Raw genomic sequence first — 16,851 nt, forward strand, 5'->3', positions numbered from 1 at the left:
CACAGGTGGAGGGAGCAGTTTTGGAAGGCTTTTGATAAGGACCTACACAGAAGGAGATGAACAAAGATCGAGCATGGGGAAGCTATGCAGGAATGAGTCACATTAAAGATGCAAAGAGGCTTTAATGAAATAGAGGCACAATTCAAAGTAAATTTATTTTCAAAGTATATGTATGTCACCATATATACTGAGATCAATTTTCTCGTGGGCATTCACAGTAAATACAAAGAAACACAATAGAATCAATGAAATCCCACATTTATGAGACTTATAAATGGGCAGAAACAGGACAAATGGTGCATAACTTGGAAATACACAGCTTACCCACTCTAGCAGAGAAAGCAGAACTATTGACTTACTTTTAAATAGTGGAGATTGGGAGTATCGATATTCAAAGGTTACCTGGATGTTTTCTCAAAGTTGATTTTGCGGGTGGAGTTGGTCACTAGGAGGGCGAGAAGGTTTGAGTACAAGAGTAAAGGCATTTTACTGAACTGTGCATTGTGTGCAGTGCTGTTTTTACATACAGAACATATCTGCTAAAAAGGGAGTGCAGTGAAGAGCCATCAGATTTGTGACACGAGGGATTGCAGATGTTGGAGCAACTCAGTGGGTCAGGCCGCATCTGTGGAAGGAAATGGGCACAATGTTCTGAGTTGAGATATTTCATCAGTCCTGATATATTGCATGAACTTAATAATTCTCTTCGGACTGTCTGGTCATACAGCATAGCATGATACAGCTTGGAAACAGCCCCTTGGCCCAGCAATCTCCCTTTTACTGACCTTACTCACACCCATTTTTCTCCCCATATTCATATTAATTCCACACCTTGGATTCTAGTGATCAATGTATTGTGGCTACTCAACTTATCATCCTGATTTACTTCTTGATGTGGGAGGACACCGAAGCACCCATGAGTTACAAGCAACACTGGAGATCACACTTAATCTTTGACTGCTGAAACTCTGAGGCAGCAGCACCATCGTGCTGCCCAGGCCAACATTCATCCTTCAGCTAATGTCATCGGAAACAGTCTATGTACCATGACAATCTGAGTTGCTTCCCAGTATTGCATATTTCCACAAGTAGGATCATGGCCTGGGGTGTTTCTTGTTAGATTGATTTGCATTTTTGGGCCATTCAGAAGATAACTGTATAACATATTACTGGAGACAGATGCAAGCAAAATCAGAATCAGGTTTAATATCACTGACATATGTCATGAAATTTGTTGTTTTGTGGCAGCAGTACATTGCAATACATAGAAATGAAAACTATAAATTACAATAGGTATATATAAAAACAAATTCGGTAAGTTGAGCTGAAAGGGGGAAAAGTACTGAATTAATGTTCATGGGTTCATTATCCTTTCAGAAATCTAATGGCAGAGGGGAAGAAACTGCTTCTGAATTGTTGAGTCAGTATCTTCAGGCTCACGTACATCCTCCATGATGGTAGCAATGAAAACAGGCCGTGTACTGGGTGATGAGGGTCCTTAATGATGGATGCCGCTGTTTTGAGGCATAGCCTTTTGAAGGTGTCCTCAATACTGGGGTGGCCAGTGGCCATGATGGAGCTGGCTGAGTATAAAACTTACTATATCCTTTTCTGATTCTGTACAGTGGCCCCTCCATACCAGAAGGCGATGCAACCAGTTAGAATGCTCTTCACGGTACAGCTAGAGAAATGTGTGAATGTCTTTCTGACGGACCAATTCTCCTCAATCTCCTAATGAAATGTTGGGAGTAACATTGCTTTTCTGACTTGCACTTTCCATTTCCTGTTGTAATTTGTAGCCCATATCTTTGCTCCTGTTCGGAGCCCTGCCTACTTTTCATGATCATTATTCCCAACATCCTGAGAAAATAATCATGAAAAGTAGGCAGGGCTCTGAACAGTAGCAAGATGTGGGCTAGAAATTACAATGAGTTAGAAAGTGCATGTCAAAAAGGCAAAGTTATGATAGCCACAAGCGATTTCAATATGGAGGTAGATTGGGAAGATCAGGTTGGTGCTGGATCCCAAGAAGAGGAATTTCTATAATGCCTACGAGATGATTTTTTGGAGCAGCACAGTTGAGTCCATGAAGAACTCAACTATTCTGGATTGAGTGTTGTGCAATGAAACGGAATTGATTAGAGAGCTTAAGGTAAAGGAACCTTTAGGAGTCAGTGATCATAATATGGTAGAATTCACCCTGCAATTTGAGAAGGGGTAAACTAAAGTCAGATGTATCAGAATTATAGTGGAGTAAAGAGGATTATGGAGGCATGAGAGAGGAGCTGGCCAACATTGATTGGAAGGATACACTAGCAGGGATGAAGGCAGAGCAGAAATGGCTAGAGTTTCTGGGAGCAATTTGGAAGGTGCAGGATATATACATACCAAAGAAGAAGAAGTATTCTAAAGGCAGGATGATACAACTGTGGCTGACAAGAGAAGTCAAAGCCAACAAAAAAAGCTAAAGTGAGGACATATAATAGAACAAAAATTAGTGGGAAGTTAGAGCATTGAAAAGCTTTTAAAAACAGACAGAAGGCAACTAAAAAAGTCGTAAAGAAGGAAAAGATGGAACAGGAAGATAAGCTAGCCAATAATATTAAAGGGGATACCAAAAGTTTCTTCAGATATATAAAGTGTAAAAGAGAGGCGAGAGTGGATATTGGACTGCTGGAAAATGATGCTGGAGAGGTGGTAATGGGGGACAAGGAAATGGCAGATGAACTGAATAAGTATTTTGCATCATTCTTCACTGTGGAAGACACTAGCAGTGTGCTGGAAATTCAAGAGTGTCAGGGAGCAGAAGTGTGTGAAGTTGCCATTACCAGGGAAAAGGTTCTTGGAAAACTGAAAGGTCTGAAAGTAGATAAGTCACTTGGACCAGATGGTCTACACCCCAGGGTTCTTAAAGAGGTGGCTGAAGAGATTGCGGAGGCATGAGTAATCATCTTTCTGGAGTGCTGGTGGACTGGAAAATTGTAAATGTCACTCCACTGTTCAAGGGACAGAGGCAGAAGAAAGGAAATTATAGACCAGTTAATCTGGGCTCAATGGTTGGGAAGATATTGGAGTGGATTGTGAAGGATGTGGTTTTGGAGTACTTAGAGGCACATGATAAAATAAGGCAAAGTCAGCATGTTAAATCTTGCCTGAAAAACCTGTTGGAATTTTTTTGAAGAATTAACCAGCAGGATAGACAAAGAAGAATCAATTGTTGCTGTGTACTTGTATTTTCAGAAGGAATTTGACAAGGTGCCACACATGAGGCTGCTTAACAGGTTAAGAGCGCATGGTATTACAGGAAAGATACTAGCTTGGATAGAGCATTGCCTAATTGGTAGGAATGGGAATAAAGGGAGCCTTTTCTGGTTGGCTGTCAGCGACTAGTGGTGTTCCACAGGGGTCTGTATTGGGACCACCCCTTTTTATGTTATATATCAATAATTTAATAATGGAATTAACAGCTTTGTGGTTAAGTCTGTGGACAAGACAAGGATAGGTGGAGGGGCAGGTCGTTTGAGAAAGCAGAGGGGCTACAAAAGGACAGACAGAGTAGAAGAATGGGCAAAGAAGTGACAGAAGTGCAGGGAAGTGTCTGGTCATGCACTTCGGTAGAAGAAATGTAAGTGTAGACTGTTTCCTAAATGGAGAGAAAATTTTTTAAAAATCTGAAGCGCAAAGTGACTTGGGAATCTTCATACAGGAATTAGGGAATCCGAAAGGTTAATTTGCAGGTTGAGTTGGTGGTGAGGAAGGCAAATGCGATATTAGCATTCATTTTTGAGAGAACTAGAATATAAAAGCAAGAATATAATGTTGGAGCTTTATAAAGCACAGGTGAGGCCCCACTTGGAGTATTGTGAGCAGTTTTGGGAGGGCCCTTGTTCAAAGAAACAATATGCTGACATTAGAGAGGGATCAAAGGAGGGCCACCAAAATTATTCTAGGATTGAAAGGCTTGTCATATGAGAAGTGTTTGATGGCTGTGGGCCTCTACTCACTAGAATTCAGCAGAATGAGGGGTGACCACATTGAAACTTATCGTATGTTGAAAGGCTTTGATAGTGTGGATGTGGAGAGAATGCTTCCTATGGTGGGAGAGTCCAATACCAGAGGACACAGCCTCAGAATACACAGAAGTCCTTTTAGAATGGAGATGAGGAGAAATTTCTTTAGCCAGAGGGGCGAATCTGTGGAATTTGTTGCCACTAATGGCTGTGGAAGCTAAGTCCTCATGTATGTTTAAGTCAGAACATGATAGATTGTTGATTAGTCAGGGCATGAGGGATATGGGGAGAAGGCAGGAAATTGAGGCTGAGAGGAAAATTGGATCAGCCGTGATGAAATGATGCAACAGACTTGATGGACCAAATGGCCTAATTCTGCTCCTATATCTTCAGGTCTTATACAGAATTCTTTTGTTTGATACTGTTCCACTAGGGAAAACTGTGCCTTTTTAAGGATCTTACATATTTCAATAAGATCACTCCACATTTTTCTAAACTTCAAAAAATCGCAGGTCTGACACAGATGATACATCAACCAGATCGTCCCATAAATTCACTGTGTGATTCTCTTCTGAACATATCGGAGTATATCCTTCGGAAAAATTAGATTGAAACTGTACACATTACCGTAGGAGTGCCTCACCTATATATAATTGTAACAATAAGTTTATAGTTTAACATTCTAACCTGTAGCAATAAAAGTTAACATATCTCATGCTTTCTTCATTACTTACTACCCGCTGGTTTCAAATGTTTATATTTCAGATTTTGAGCATTTGCAGTCTTTGGCCTTTTGATGCGAGTAAAAAATGTTAACTTTACAATTGAAGTCGCTATTATTAGATAACGTTATGTGTAGTGATGACCCACTTCGCTTCTCTACTTTCTCTTCTGCTTCAAGGCTTTAATTTTCTTTGTCTGCTTGTTCCGACCGTTCAGAGCTTCCGTGACGTCATTGGATGAATCAATCTGCTCGGAGAATGCGCCTTGGTTCTGCTCGATTGCTCCGTGAGCCCTTGGCTATGTCTGCCGTGAGGGCTGTCGGGATTTGGAGTATTCAATAGTTTTCGGGAAGATGGCGGAAGAGGCCGGGAGGCTGCAGGAGGAGGCACTGAAGAGGAGGGAACGGCTCCGGGCACTGAGGGAGCGGCAGCTGCAGGTAAGGAAGCCGGAGGGGCTCCATGCTTCGCCCCCTCCTCGTCATTCCTGGGCTCGAAGAATTCCACACAATATAATTTGTGAATACTTAATTCTGGAGGAACGCTTGATGGTCTAGAGAAGTGGTGGGGGGGGGGAGCAGATGATGGTGGGTAGAGTGTGACTGGAGGAGTGGAAGGACCGAGGCAGTGCACGGGATGGGGATGGAGAGTATGAACGGGTGACCGGGGGGGGGGGCGGGGAATGGGGATGGAGAGTGTGACTGGGGGAGTAGGGGGTAGAGTGACCGGTGGAGTGGGGGAATTAGAGGAATTGGAGGAGGTAGAGTGACCGGTGGAGTGGGGGAATTTGAGTGGGTAGAGTGACCGGTGGAGTGGGGGAATTAGAGGGGGAGGTAGAGTGACCGGTGGAATGAGGGAATTGGAAGGGGAGGTAGAGTGACCGGTGGAATGAGGGAATTGGAAGGGGAGGTAGAGTGACCGGTGGAATGGGGGAATTGGAAGGGGAGGTAGAGTGACCGGTGGAATGGGGGAATTGGAAGGGGAGGTAGAGTGACCGGTGGAGTGGGGGAATTAGAGGGGGAAGTAGAGTGATCGGTGGAGTGAGGGAATTGGAAGGGGAGGTAGAGTGACCGGTGGAGTGGGGGAATTGGAAGGGGGTAGAGTGACTGGTGGAGTAGGAGGGGGGAGTGATGGGGGAGGGGGAGAGTGACCAGGGAATCAAGTGATTTTCCTTAAGCTTGCTCTGGGTCTCATTGTAACTTGGTTTCTCTTTCCATAGATGTGTCCTGATTTGCTGAGTATTTCCAGCATTTTCTGTTTACACTTATTACCTTTCCCAGTGTTCTTGGATAGAAATGATGAAGCTGAGGACAGTTAAGTATCAATCACATCATCGTGCGAGACTGGAGTAAAGCATAACCCTGGCTAGTCAGGACATTGCTCTTTTGCCAGCTGAATTTTATGTCAACCCATCAGGTTTGCGATCATGTGAGTTTTATGTGTAAGCTGTTTTTAAAAAAAACTCTTAAATTCAGATTACCGTTGCTGCAATTTATGCTCACTTTCTTTGGAACTTTGGTAGAAAAGTGTAAGGAAAACCCCAGAAAAACAAAAAAATGCTGGAAAAACTCGGCACGCACGTCAAGCACCATCTGTAGAAAGAGACACAAAGTTGTCATGTTTGTTGAGCTTCCCAGCTCTTATACAACCTGGAAGGGCTGATTACTTGAAACTTGCATTCATTGTTAAGTTCTGTGGACTGTCCAGAGTCAGTTCAGAAAGTGATGCACTAATCCTTGACCATGCATTAAGGTTTCATTGGAACAGTGTTAGATGCCAAAGCTATAGAAGTCTAAGTGAGAATGTGATGGCGAATTAATCCAGCAGGTAGCTGGGAAATCACGGTTCACTGTTTAATGCGTGGAGGTGTTTTGCAAAGCAGTCAACTGTCCTAAGAACAGGATCAGTCCTTCAGCCCATGATGTGCTGATTACTCCTGATTAATATTGTTCTCTTTTGTGTACATTGATCAAATCCCTCCCTTCATATGCCTATTGAATGCTCCTATGCTATCTGGCAAAGCATTCCAGGCCCCCACCAATCAGTGTTTATAGTTCCTCCCGCCACCCCACTAGGAATAGGGTTCCCCTGGTCCTCACCTACCACCCCACCAGCCTCTGGGTCCAACATATTATTCTCCGTAACTTCCGCCACCTCCAACGGGATCGCACCACTAAGCCTGCATTCCGCAGGGATCGCTCCCTACACAACTCCCTTGTCCATTTGTCCCCCCCATCCCTCCCCACTGATCTCCCTCCTGGCACTTATCCGTGTAAGCGGAACAAGTGCTACACATGCCCTTACACTTCCTCCCTTACCACCATTCAGGGCCCCAAACAGTCCTTCCAGGTGAGGCAACACTTCACCTGTGAGTCGACTGGGGTGATATACTGCGTCCGGTGCTCCCGATGTGGCCTTTTATATATTGGCGAGACCCGACGCAGACTGGGAGACCGTTTTGCTGAACATCTACGCTCTGTCCGCCAGAGAAAGCAGGATCTCCCAGTGGCCACATATTTTAATTCTACAACCCATTCCCATTCTGACATGTCCATCCACGGCCTCCTCTACTGTAAAGATGAAGCCACACTCAGGTTGGAGGAACAACACCTTATATTCCGTCTGGGTAGCCTCCAACCTGATGGCATGAACATCGACTTCTCTAACTTCCGCTAAGGCCCCACCTCCCCCTCGTACCCCATCTGTTACTCATTTTTATGCACACATTCTTTCTCTCACTCTCCTTTTTCTCCCTCTGTCCCTCTGAATATACCTCTTGCCCATCCTCTGGGTCCCCCCCCCTGTCTTTCTTCCCGTACCTCCTGTCCCATGATCCTCTCGTATCCCCTTTTGCCTATCACCTGTCCAGCTCTTGGCTCTATCCCTCCCCCTCCTGTCTTCTCCTATCATTTTGGATCTCCCCCTCCCCCTCCCACTTTCAAATCCCTTACTCACTCTTCCTTCAGTTAGTCCTGACGAAGGGTCTCGGCCTGAAACGTCGACTGCACCTCTTCCTACAGATGCTGCCTGGCCTGCTGTGTTCACCAGCAGCTTTGATGTGTGTTGCTTGAATTTCCAGCATCTGCAGAATTCCTGTTGTTGGTATTTATAGAAATTGTTTTGTTTTGCACATCTCCCTTGTACTTTTCTCCTCTCACCTTTAAATTAATCCACACCAGTAACAGACATTTCAATCCTGAGCTGTTTATCTTTGTCTCACAATTTTATGAACTCCTCCCTCAGCCTCAGTTGCTCTTGAGTAGTTCCCAACCTGGGGCCCACGGACCACTTGCTTCATAGTATTGGTCCACAGCATTAAAAAGGTTGTGAACCTTTGCTCTGGAGAAAATGTTCGGAGCTTGTTTTCACAGCATGTCTTCCAAACCAAGCGCCAGCCTTTCCAAAGCTACCACATCCTTCCTATAACGAGATAACCAGAATTTAACAAAATACTAAAAATGTGGCCTAACCAGAGCCTTACAAAGCTGTAACATAACTTCCTGCCTTTTGAACTCAGTATCTCTACTAAAGTATGCCTTACACATTCTTTACCACAGTATCCAACTTTGTGGCCACTTATACAGAGCCATTTACCTGGATCCTAAGATCCCTCTGTTTATCAGCATTGCTAAAGTTTTTACCGTTAACAGTGTGCTCTCAATTTGTGTCGGATCTGCTATGGTGCAGCACTTCACACTTGTCTGATTTTAAACTCCGTCTGCCACTTCTCGGCCCATACCTGTATCCTGCTGGATCCTTTGGCATTCTTTTATGCAATCCATACTGCCACCAATCTTCGTGCCATCTGCAAACTTACCCTTACCCATACTATTATATTTTCATCCAAATTATCTGTACATGACAAACAATGAAAGTCCCAGTACTGATCCCTTCATTGCTAGTTAGAGTCCTTCCTCCAAAATAAAACCCGTCCACCACTACCTATTGTTTTCTGTGGGCAAGCCAATTTTGAATCCAATCAGCCAAGTCACATGGATCCCAGTTTATCCAAATTTTTTGGATGAGCTTACCACATGGGACCTCATTGAATGTTTTACTAAAATTCATGTATACACCATACACTGCTTTAGCTTCATCAAATACCTTTGTTAACTCCTCGAAACTCAATCAGATCAGTTGGACATGACCTGCCCTGCTCAAAACCATGGTTACTGTCCCTAATTAGAACACCTTTTCCAAATGCTTATACATCCTATCCCTAAGATCCTCCGTTAGTTTCCTTACTGCTGACATGAGACTATAGTTTCCAGGATTATCCCTATTTTCCTCCTTGAATAAAGGAACAACATTAGCTACCTGCCAGTCCTCTAGCACCACACTGGTGGCTATTGAGAATCAAAGATTTTGGTCAACACACCATCAGTCACATTTCTCACCTCTCTTAATTACCTGGCATATATCTCATCAGGCCCAGTGGATTTATCTACTCTTAATGTTTTTCAAGACACCTCACATTACCCCCTTCGTAATCTGGAAATGCCCTCACATCTTGCCATGCTCCACTCTGATCTCACTATCTTCTACATCCTTCTTGCTAAAGTTCTTATTTAGGATCTCACCCACACACCTTCAAGAACAAGTTCCTTCCTTTATTCTCCATCGTTCAAAATTCAAAATAAAATTTATTATCAGAGTACATACATGTCACCACATACAACGCTGAGATTCTTTTTCCTTGGGCACACTAAGCAAATCTACGGAACAGTAACTGTAAACATCAGGAGCTGTTATCTGTAAACAAACTGTGCAATGCAGATATAAATAAAGAGCAATAAATAACAAGCATGAAATAACAATACGAGTCCTTTAATAAGAGTAACTATCCCCTTTTGTTCAAGAGCCTGATGGTTGAGGGGTAGCAACTGTTCTTGAACCTGGTGGTGTGAGTCCTGATGCACCTGTACCTTTGAACTGATGGGAGCAGCAAGAAATGAGCATGGCCTGGGGGTGGTGAGGATCTAGATGATCAATGCTGTTTTTCTATGGCAATGTTTCATGTAGATGTGTCCAGTGGTTGGGAGGGCTTTGTCTGATGTAATGGGCTGAATCCACTACCTTTTATAGGATTTTCTGCTCAAAGGCATCAATGTTCCCATACCAGGCCATAAAGCAGCCAGTCAGCACACTTTCCTCCACACTTTGATAGGAGTTTGCCAAGGATATCAATTACATGCCGAACCTCCTTAGATTCCTGAGGAAGTAGAGGCATTATTGTGCTTCCTTCACAATTATACTTATGATGGATCCAGGGCAGGTCTCCTAAGATAGTGACACCCAGGAATTTAAAGTTCCTGATCCTCTCCACCTCTGATCCTCCGATGGGTACTGGCTCGAGGACCTCTGGGTTTCCTCTCCTGAAGTCCACAATCAGTTCCTCGATCTTATTGGCATCAAGTGAGAGGTTGTTGTTGTGACACCGCTAAGTCAAGTTGTGAATCTCCTTCCTGTAGGCTGATTTGTCACCTCTTTTGATCCAGCCTACAACAGTGGTATCATCAGCAAACTTCTATATAGTGTTAGAGTTGTACTTAGTCACACGGTCATAAGTGTAAAGCCCGAACGTCATCATCAGATACTGAGACCAAAGCATTGGGAGACATTGGGATGCATGATGGTTCCTCCCTGTCCTGGTGGCCAAAGCAAGCATAGAAGGTGTTGAGCTCAACTGGAAGCAAAGCTCTGTTGTACCCTATGTCACTCGATTTAACTTTGTAAGAGGTTATGGTATTCAAACCCTGCCACAGCTATCAAGCATCCCTTGTTGATTCCAGTCCAGTCCAGAATCTCCACTTAACCCGAAAGATGGCTTACAGGAAATCCTACCGATACCTCTTGTGGTATTCTTGATCTCCAGACTTGAATGCTTCCGATCTGGTTCTGTGAGCATTCCATATTTCATTGTTATTCCAGGACTTCTGATTGGGGGGAAAACACTCCACAATTTTGTATGGACATCTTCATCCACAGCTGTTTTAATAAAGTCTGTAATGACCCTTATGGTCCTCGGATAAGTTCTTGAACACTGCCGAGTCCACTCGGAGGCAATCCTGTAATTGTTCCTCAGCCTCTTAGTTGTCGTAATCTCTGGAGCCTTGCTGTTTAGGCTCTGTCTATTTGCAGGTAGCAGGAGTACAGCCAAATGACCCGACTTGCCAAAATACAGTCTTGAGAAGGAATGATAGGCATTCCTGCAGCAGTGGTCTAGTGTGTTGGGACCTCTGGTGCAATAGGTTGCATGCTGATGATAATTAGGCAGAGTTTTCTTCAAATAGGCCTGTTTAAAGTTATCGACTATAATTTGAAATATGTTGGGATGAGCCATTTCTTGTTTACATACAGCATCGCGCAGTTTCATCAGTGCTTGCTTAAAATCGGCCACTGGTGGTATGTAAATTGCAGTCAGGATCAGGGATAAGAGCTCCAGAGGCAAGTAGAATGGTCTACATTTAATTGTTGTTCTAAATCAGAGGAAGAAGAAGTTGACATAATGCCAATGTCTGTGCACCAACTAGAATTAACTAAAAAGCATCCTCCGCCACCTTTTTCCTTACCAGAGTTTGAGGTTTGATCCATTCTGAAAATCAAAAAACCTGGTCGGATAGCTGGGTCTGGCATGTTCGCTGTTAACCAAAGTCTCAATGCACCAAACAGTTGAGATCTGACTCTGATACGGCAGCCTTGCCCTGAGATTGTCAATCCAAGTGACTGTACATTTGCCAACAAGAGGCTCAGCAGAGGAGGCCTCATCCCCCTGCACTTCAGCCTGATTCGACCCTCGCCCCTCCTGCCGTGTTTTTGGCCTTGGCGTTGACCCTTAAAGGTCCCATGCTTAACTGCTCCGCATTTAACCATCCAACGTGAGATCGGACGATCATTGATGTTATTTCATAGGCTATTGTTAAGAGGAAATTTGTATGCTGTAGATTGCAGCGGAAGTTGTTCGAAAGGAGTATATTTAAGAGGAAAACTGGTACTATTTTCTACAGCTCGTAGAGAGTTGCCAGTGTATGACGGCACCATCTTGGGAAATGGTCCTGCTCTCTTCCTAATTACCCTCTTGCCCTTGAAATATGTGTATAATGCCTTGATTTTTTAAAAAAATCCTACTCTCCAGTAAATTTCATGACAATTTTAGCTCTCCTAATTCTCTTCTTTGGTTCCCTTTGGGCTCTTTTATAGTCCTCTAGCACCTTGATTCTAGCTTCCTGAACCTTGTGTATGCTTCCCCTTCCCTCTTGACTAAATTAACTGCCCTTCTCATCATCCAAGGTTCCTGTATCTTGCCAAACTTGACCTTCCCTCTTTCTGGAATGAATTGGTCTTAAACTCTGTGTAATTTGTCTTTAACCTCCACATGTCAGATATAGATTTGCTTGGAAACATCTTTTCCTAATTAATTCCCCCTAGCTCCCATCTTATGCCCAAGTAATCGGCCCTGCCTTAATTTAACACTTCCTTGCAAGTTCCACTCTTATCCTTATTCATGGTTATCTTAAAGCTTCAGGAATTATGATCACTGTTTCTCTAGTGTTGACCCACTAAAGGTCTGTCACCTGGCTTGTTCATTTCCCATTAAGAGGTCTAGTATACCCTCCCCTCTAGTTGGATTAACCACTTACTGCTTCAAGAAACCTCTCGGACATGGCTAACAAATGCTATCCATTAAATCTTTTGCACTAAAGAGTTCTCAGTCCATGTTGGGAATGTTGAAATCTCCTACTTTAATAACTTTGTTGGTTTTGCTCCTTTTCACAATCTGCCTGCGTATCTGCTCCTCAGTCTCTACGGCTATTTTGGGGTCTACAGTTGTTCGTCCATCGTTGACGTCGATGAGGACCTCGACACCATAATGATGGTGTCGAGACTAGCGCGTGATTTGGATTTAAGTGAGGGAGAGTTGCGCAGCGTCAGCCTCACTCTGTCTTCCCAATTCCCATCTGGATCCGGTGACAAGACAGAGTCTAGACGGCTGGAGATGGGACTAGGCACAGTGGATGACCAGGACGTCTTCTGTGTCTTGTCCTGCTCTACATGTTCCACGACGCTTGCAGAGACCGCCTTCTTGACCGTTGGACCTTCCATTGGTCTCGTCCACTCAATCCGCCGGAGTCTGGCTTCACATGCTGGGATAGACAACTCCCTATCTCACCGAGGGTTTGAGACCCGTCGGCTACCCTCACCTGGTTTAGCCGGCTTGTCAAAGCTGTTGCCCGGGGTGTGGCCGCTGTCGCATGCAAACAGCTACGGGGAGCCACAGGTGAGAGCTGAGAGTCTACAGTATAAATCCATCAGACTGATGGCCCCTTTTCATATTTTTGAGTTCTAACTATATAGACACAATTGACGAGCCCTCCATTTTGTTCCTCTGTGTGCAGCTGTAAATTGTCCCTGATGAATTGTGTACCCCTTCCCTCTCTTTTATCTCCTTCTCCTTCTGTTCTAAACATCGAAGTTTAAGTTAAACTGTCTCAATACTTCAAAGAGTTAGGAACTACAAAGGATTTGTATCGACAATCATCTTTAATACTACAATGAAAATCAAGATTTTGAGGATGCGGCGCTGATTTTGTTCATTTATAGTTAATCAAAGGAACATGGTAGCATATACTCAGCTCTGACATGGATTCCAAGTAGATGTTTGTTTGTGTGCGACAGTGGCCACTCCCTGGCATGCTGTTGTTACAGGCATGCTAAATCATGTGAGGGCAGTCATCAGGCTTTTACCCAGTGAGTTTAGGGTGTTACGTACCCCGTAACTGGGTTGCCAAACCAGCAGAAATGGATCACTCAGTTGGAGTCTGGATTACTAGAACTAAAAGTTTTATTAAAGAAACAAGCAACACAGTACTCTAATCAAAAGGATAATGAATGCAACAGTTCAACAATGATAAACATACATGTACACAGAATTAAGATAACAGGATCAATCAAGCTCTGTCGTTGTCTACGGGTAAATGACCAGTTTCAAAGTGACGCAAAGTTCAGTTCAATTTAGTTCAGTTCAGTTCGCAGTAATCGCTGCCGTGGGAGATGGACAGTGTGGGGGAAGGAGAGAGAGAGCAAAACGAATGAATATTCAAGGCTTCCAGACACAGACCTTCGCAGTCAGCTTTCGGGCGAGTCCTTTGTGATGTCATCTGAGGTCACCGACCGTGACCCCCTCCGTTGCCAGATACGATCGTTTCTCTGCGGTGAACCTGGCACCCAGGCAGTGTTGGACACACACCAGGTTCCCGCCGATCGTGCCTTTCAAAACTTCCCACCAACTTGTGAGAGACGCACCGCTTCCAGGGTCTCGTTACCTCGGGTGTCGTGTGTGTCCTGCCTTAGCGAACCTGTCCCTTTTTATCCCCCTGCTGGGGTATCGCCTGTCCATCAATTCAAACAGTTCAGGGTTCAAAGGGGGAGCCGCTCTTGACAGTTCCCTCCTTCTGTTACTCTCTCTCCCCCGTCCCTTCATTACACATCTCCAAATGCTGCTCTATTGTTTTCCTTATCTCTCTCTCTCCTGAAGACAGGTGGCAGACCAACTGCTGATCCCACTGGTGCCAGCACAGGACAGCTGCATCTTAATCTATGTGTATTCTTGTCACAAGGGGCATGCCTGTCCGAGCATGCAAAGTCAGCTCTGGCGGGCTGGGTGGGTGAGATCCAATGGCCTGGGAGGCGGTTCTGCATACATAATGAGGCACAGAAGACCTCATGGTCAACCACTGGAACCAAGGAAGAGCTCAGTTGTGAAGACATTTGTTCCACTGGACCCAGACTTCCAAGGTCGAAAGAGTAGAGGTTTCCTGTCAGCGGCAGATACAACTGATAACTACCAATCCAACTATTAGGAACTAATAGTTTTATAGTACTGTAGTGTTATTTATAGTTTTGTAATTTGTTTGGTATTTCATTGTGTACTTGTGTTACTCAGTTAAATGGTAGTTTGCCTTTTTTTCACAATTTCCAAGCAATGTTGGCTAATTGGGCCCAAATGTTCTGGTCTTGATGTGTCCCAATTAGCTGGAATCCACTGTAGTGTTTTTCAAAAACACAAGATGTGGTTAAATATGAGGTGGAATTGTGGACCTGTACAGTCTTTGGAAAGATTAATGTATCGTTGTTGGGCAGAGGTAAGTGGCATCATTGGCTTGAAGCAAAGACAATCACAACAGGGTTTGTACTGTTACAACAGGATGCTTTCCTTTTTCCTTAATATTATTCTAGGGCTACTAAATTATGGTGTTTTCATTTTTGCTGTGTCTAATCAAGTTGCAATATCTGTATGTTTATTTCAGTACATAACTTCGCACCACACTTGAGAGTTACTAACTCTGGAAGTGCAACATTTTCTCTTCAGTGCTGCGCAGTCATGTCAGCCAACATCAAAATCTGAAGTATTGTTTTGCAGAAATCCACCGTTCGCTGACTGAGAGTACTACCAAATGAAGCAAGGCGAAAGTATGATAATTCAGTTAACAGCTTCTCCAGAAGCATGGGTGGAAAGGAAATTGTTATTGTGTTGCTGCTGCTTGTGATAAGATTGATTTTGGACTGAGGTTAAATGTAGAAGTTGTTATGCATCTTCGCTGTAGTGAATTCAGACCCATTCTCATCTGACATGTAGAGTTATTTTTTTAAAAAGTCCGAAGTATTTGCAATAGTATAGTTCAAGAGAATTGATTTGGAAATGTAGATTCTTAATTATAGATGTTTAAAAACTGTAGCAGAAAATGTAAAAATCATGTAAAAAAAAAACCAGTTTGGATCCATTACTGCCCTTGTGAAGCAGACATAGCAAGGAGACTGTTAAGTCCAAATCAACACGTATACACCCCCAGAAGACATAGGAACACACACAAAATGCTGGAGGAACTCAACAGGCCAGGCATCTACAAAAAAAGAGTAAACAGTTGATGTTTTGCACTGAGACCCTTTATCGAGACTGGAGGGAAAAAAATGAGCCAGAACAAGGTGGGGGAGGGGAAGAAGCAACACAAGGTGATAGGTGAAACCAGAAGGGGTGAAGTAAAGAGCTGAGAAGTTGATTGGTGAAAGAGATAAGGGCCTGGAGAAGGGGGAATCTGATAATGCTCCCCCCTTCACCATTCCTCACTCTCATTTCCTTCTTTCACCTCATCTCCTTACCTGCTCTCCCCCGCCCCCCCCCCGGCCTCTGGTTTCACCTATCACCTTATGTTTCTTCCTCTGCTCCCACCACCTTCTTTAACTCTTCATCTTTCTTGATCCAGTCCTGATGAAGGGTCTCGGTCCAAAATGTTAACTGTGTTCTTTTCCACCGCCGGTCCTGCTGAGTTCCTCTAGCATTTTGTGTATGTTGCTTGGATTTCCAGCATCTGCAGATGTTCTTGTGTTTGTGAGAGGACATAGAAGTTTAGTAACTGCAGTGCTTTAGTGTTGATTGCCATGGTTACTTTCCTATGAATTTTTTTGTTCTCTATATGTTGGTCCTGGGGAGATTCTCTGGGATCATGTATAGTCTGAAATTTTATCCTTTGCTCCAAGTGATAGCCATGGATCAGCTTTAAGAAGGTTATATTGAGAGATTTCCCAAAACATTGATCACTGAGTATGAGTTAAATTAAGAGCACTTTTAGGCTGCAGAATGTCACTAGAAAGTGGTGACACAGCACTTGGATGGGTCTTTCTTTCAAGAGCAGCATTCTTTAACCTTGAAGAAGTGGACACTTGCACTCCTTTGGGTGAATGTACTTGCACAATGCCATTAATTTGGTGTTTCAAAGTTTTGATCCAAAACTTCCTAACTAGGGTGATGGGTGACTTTGAGGGAAGCCTGTTGCTCATTTCCTTAATGGCAAAGACACTTTAGAAGTTGCTTAGGCAAGTACAGCGGTACATTTTGTAGAAGGGCTAAACAAAAAATATGATAAAAATGCTGAAGAAAGTCGCAGAGCACATTGAGTTTGTACCCACTTACAAATGCTGCATTAATATCATTTTTTAAATTCTCCACACATTCCCATCAATTCCCTTGATGTACCTCTGGCCTACGTACAAGGGACAATTTCTTCTGGGCAGTTGATCTACCAACCCCTCTGTTTTGGGTTGTGGGAGGGAGTTGAGACGCATAG

At 43.7% G+C, this 16,851-nt stretch overlaps 1 protein-coding gene across 3 annotated transcripts in view; it reads left to right on the forward strand.

Moving 5' to 3' along the window:
* The first annotated feature begins 5,041 nt into the window (after positions 1–5,041).
* The window catches only part of ccdc12 (coiled-coil domain containing 12), a 90,282-nt gene continuing 78,472 nt past the window's right edge, over positions 5,042–16,851 (forward strand). The window contains exon 1 of one of the 3 annotated variants that reach the window (XR_010019082.1): positions 5,042–5,169. Coding sequence is in view for 2 of the 3 variants with exons in the window: in XM_063057270.1 (XP_062913340.1) it covers positions 5,086–5,169 (84 nt within the window). In the remaining variant the exon portion in view is untranslated. Of the gene's footprint in view, positions 5,170–5,983; positions 6,158–16,851 lie in introns of those variants that run through there. The other 2 variants (XM_063057270.1, XM_063057277.1) reach the window with 2 other exon arrangements.

This window comes from Mobula hypostoma, chromosome 1, assembly GCF_963921235.1.
Source record: "Mobula hypostoma chromosome 1, sMobHyp1.1, whole genome shotgun sequence".
NCBI lineage: Eukaryota > Metazoa > Chordata > Chondrichthyes > Myliobatiformes > Myliobatidae > Mobula > Mobula hypostoma.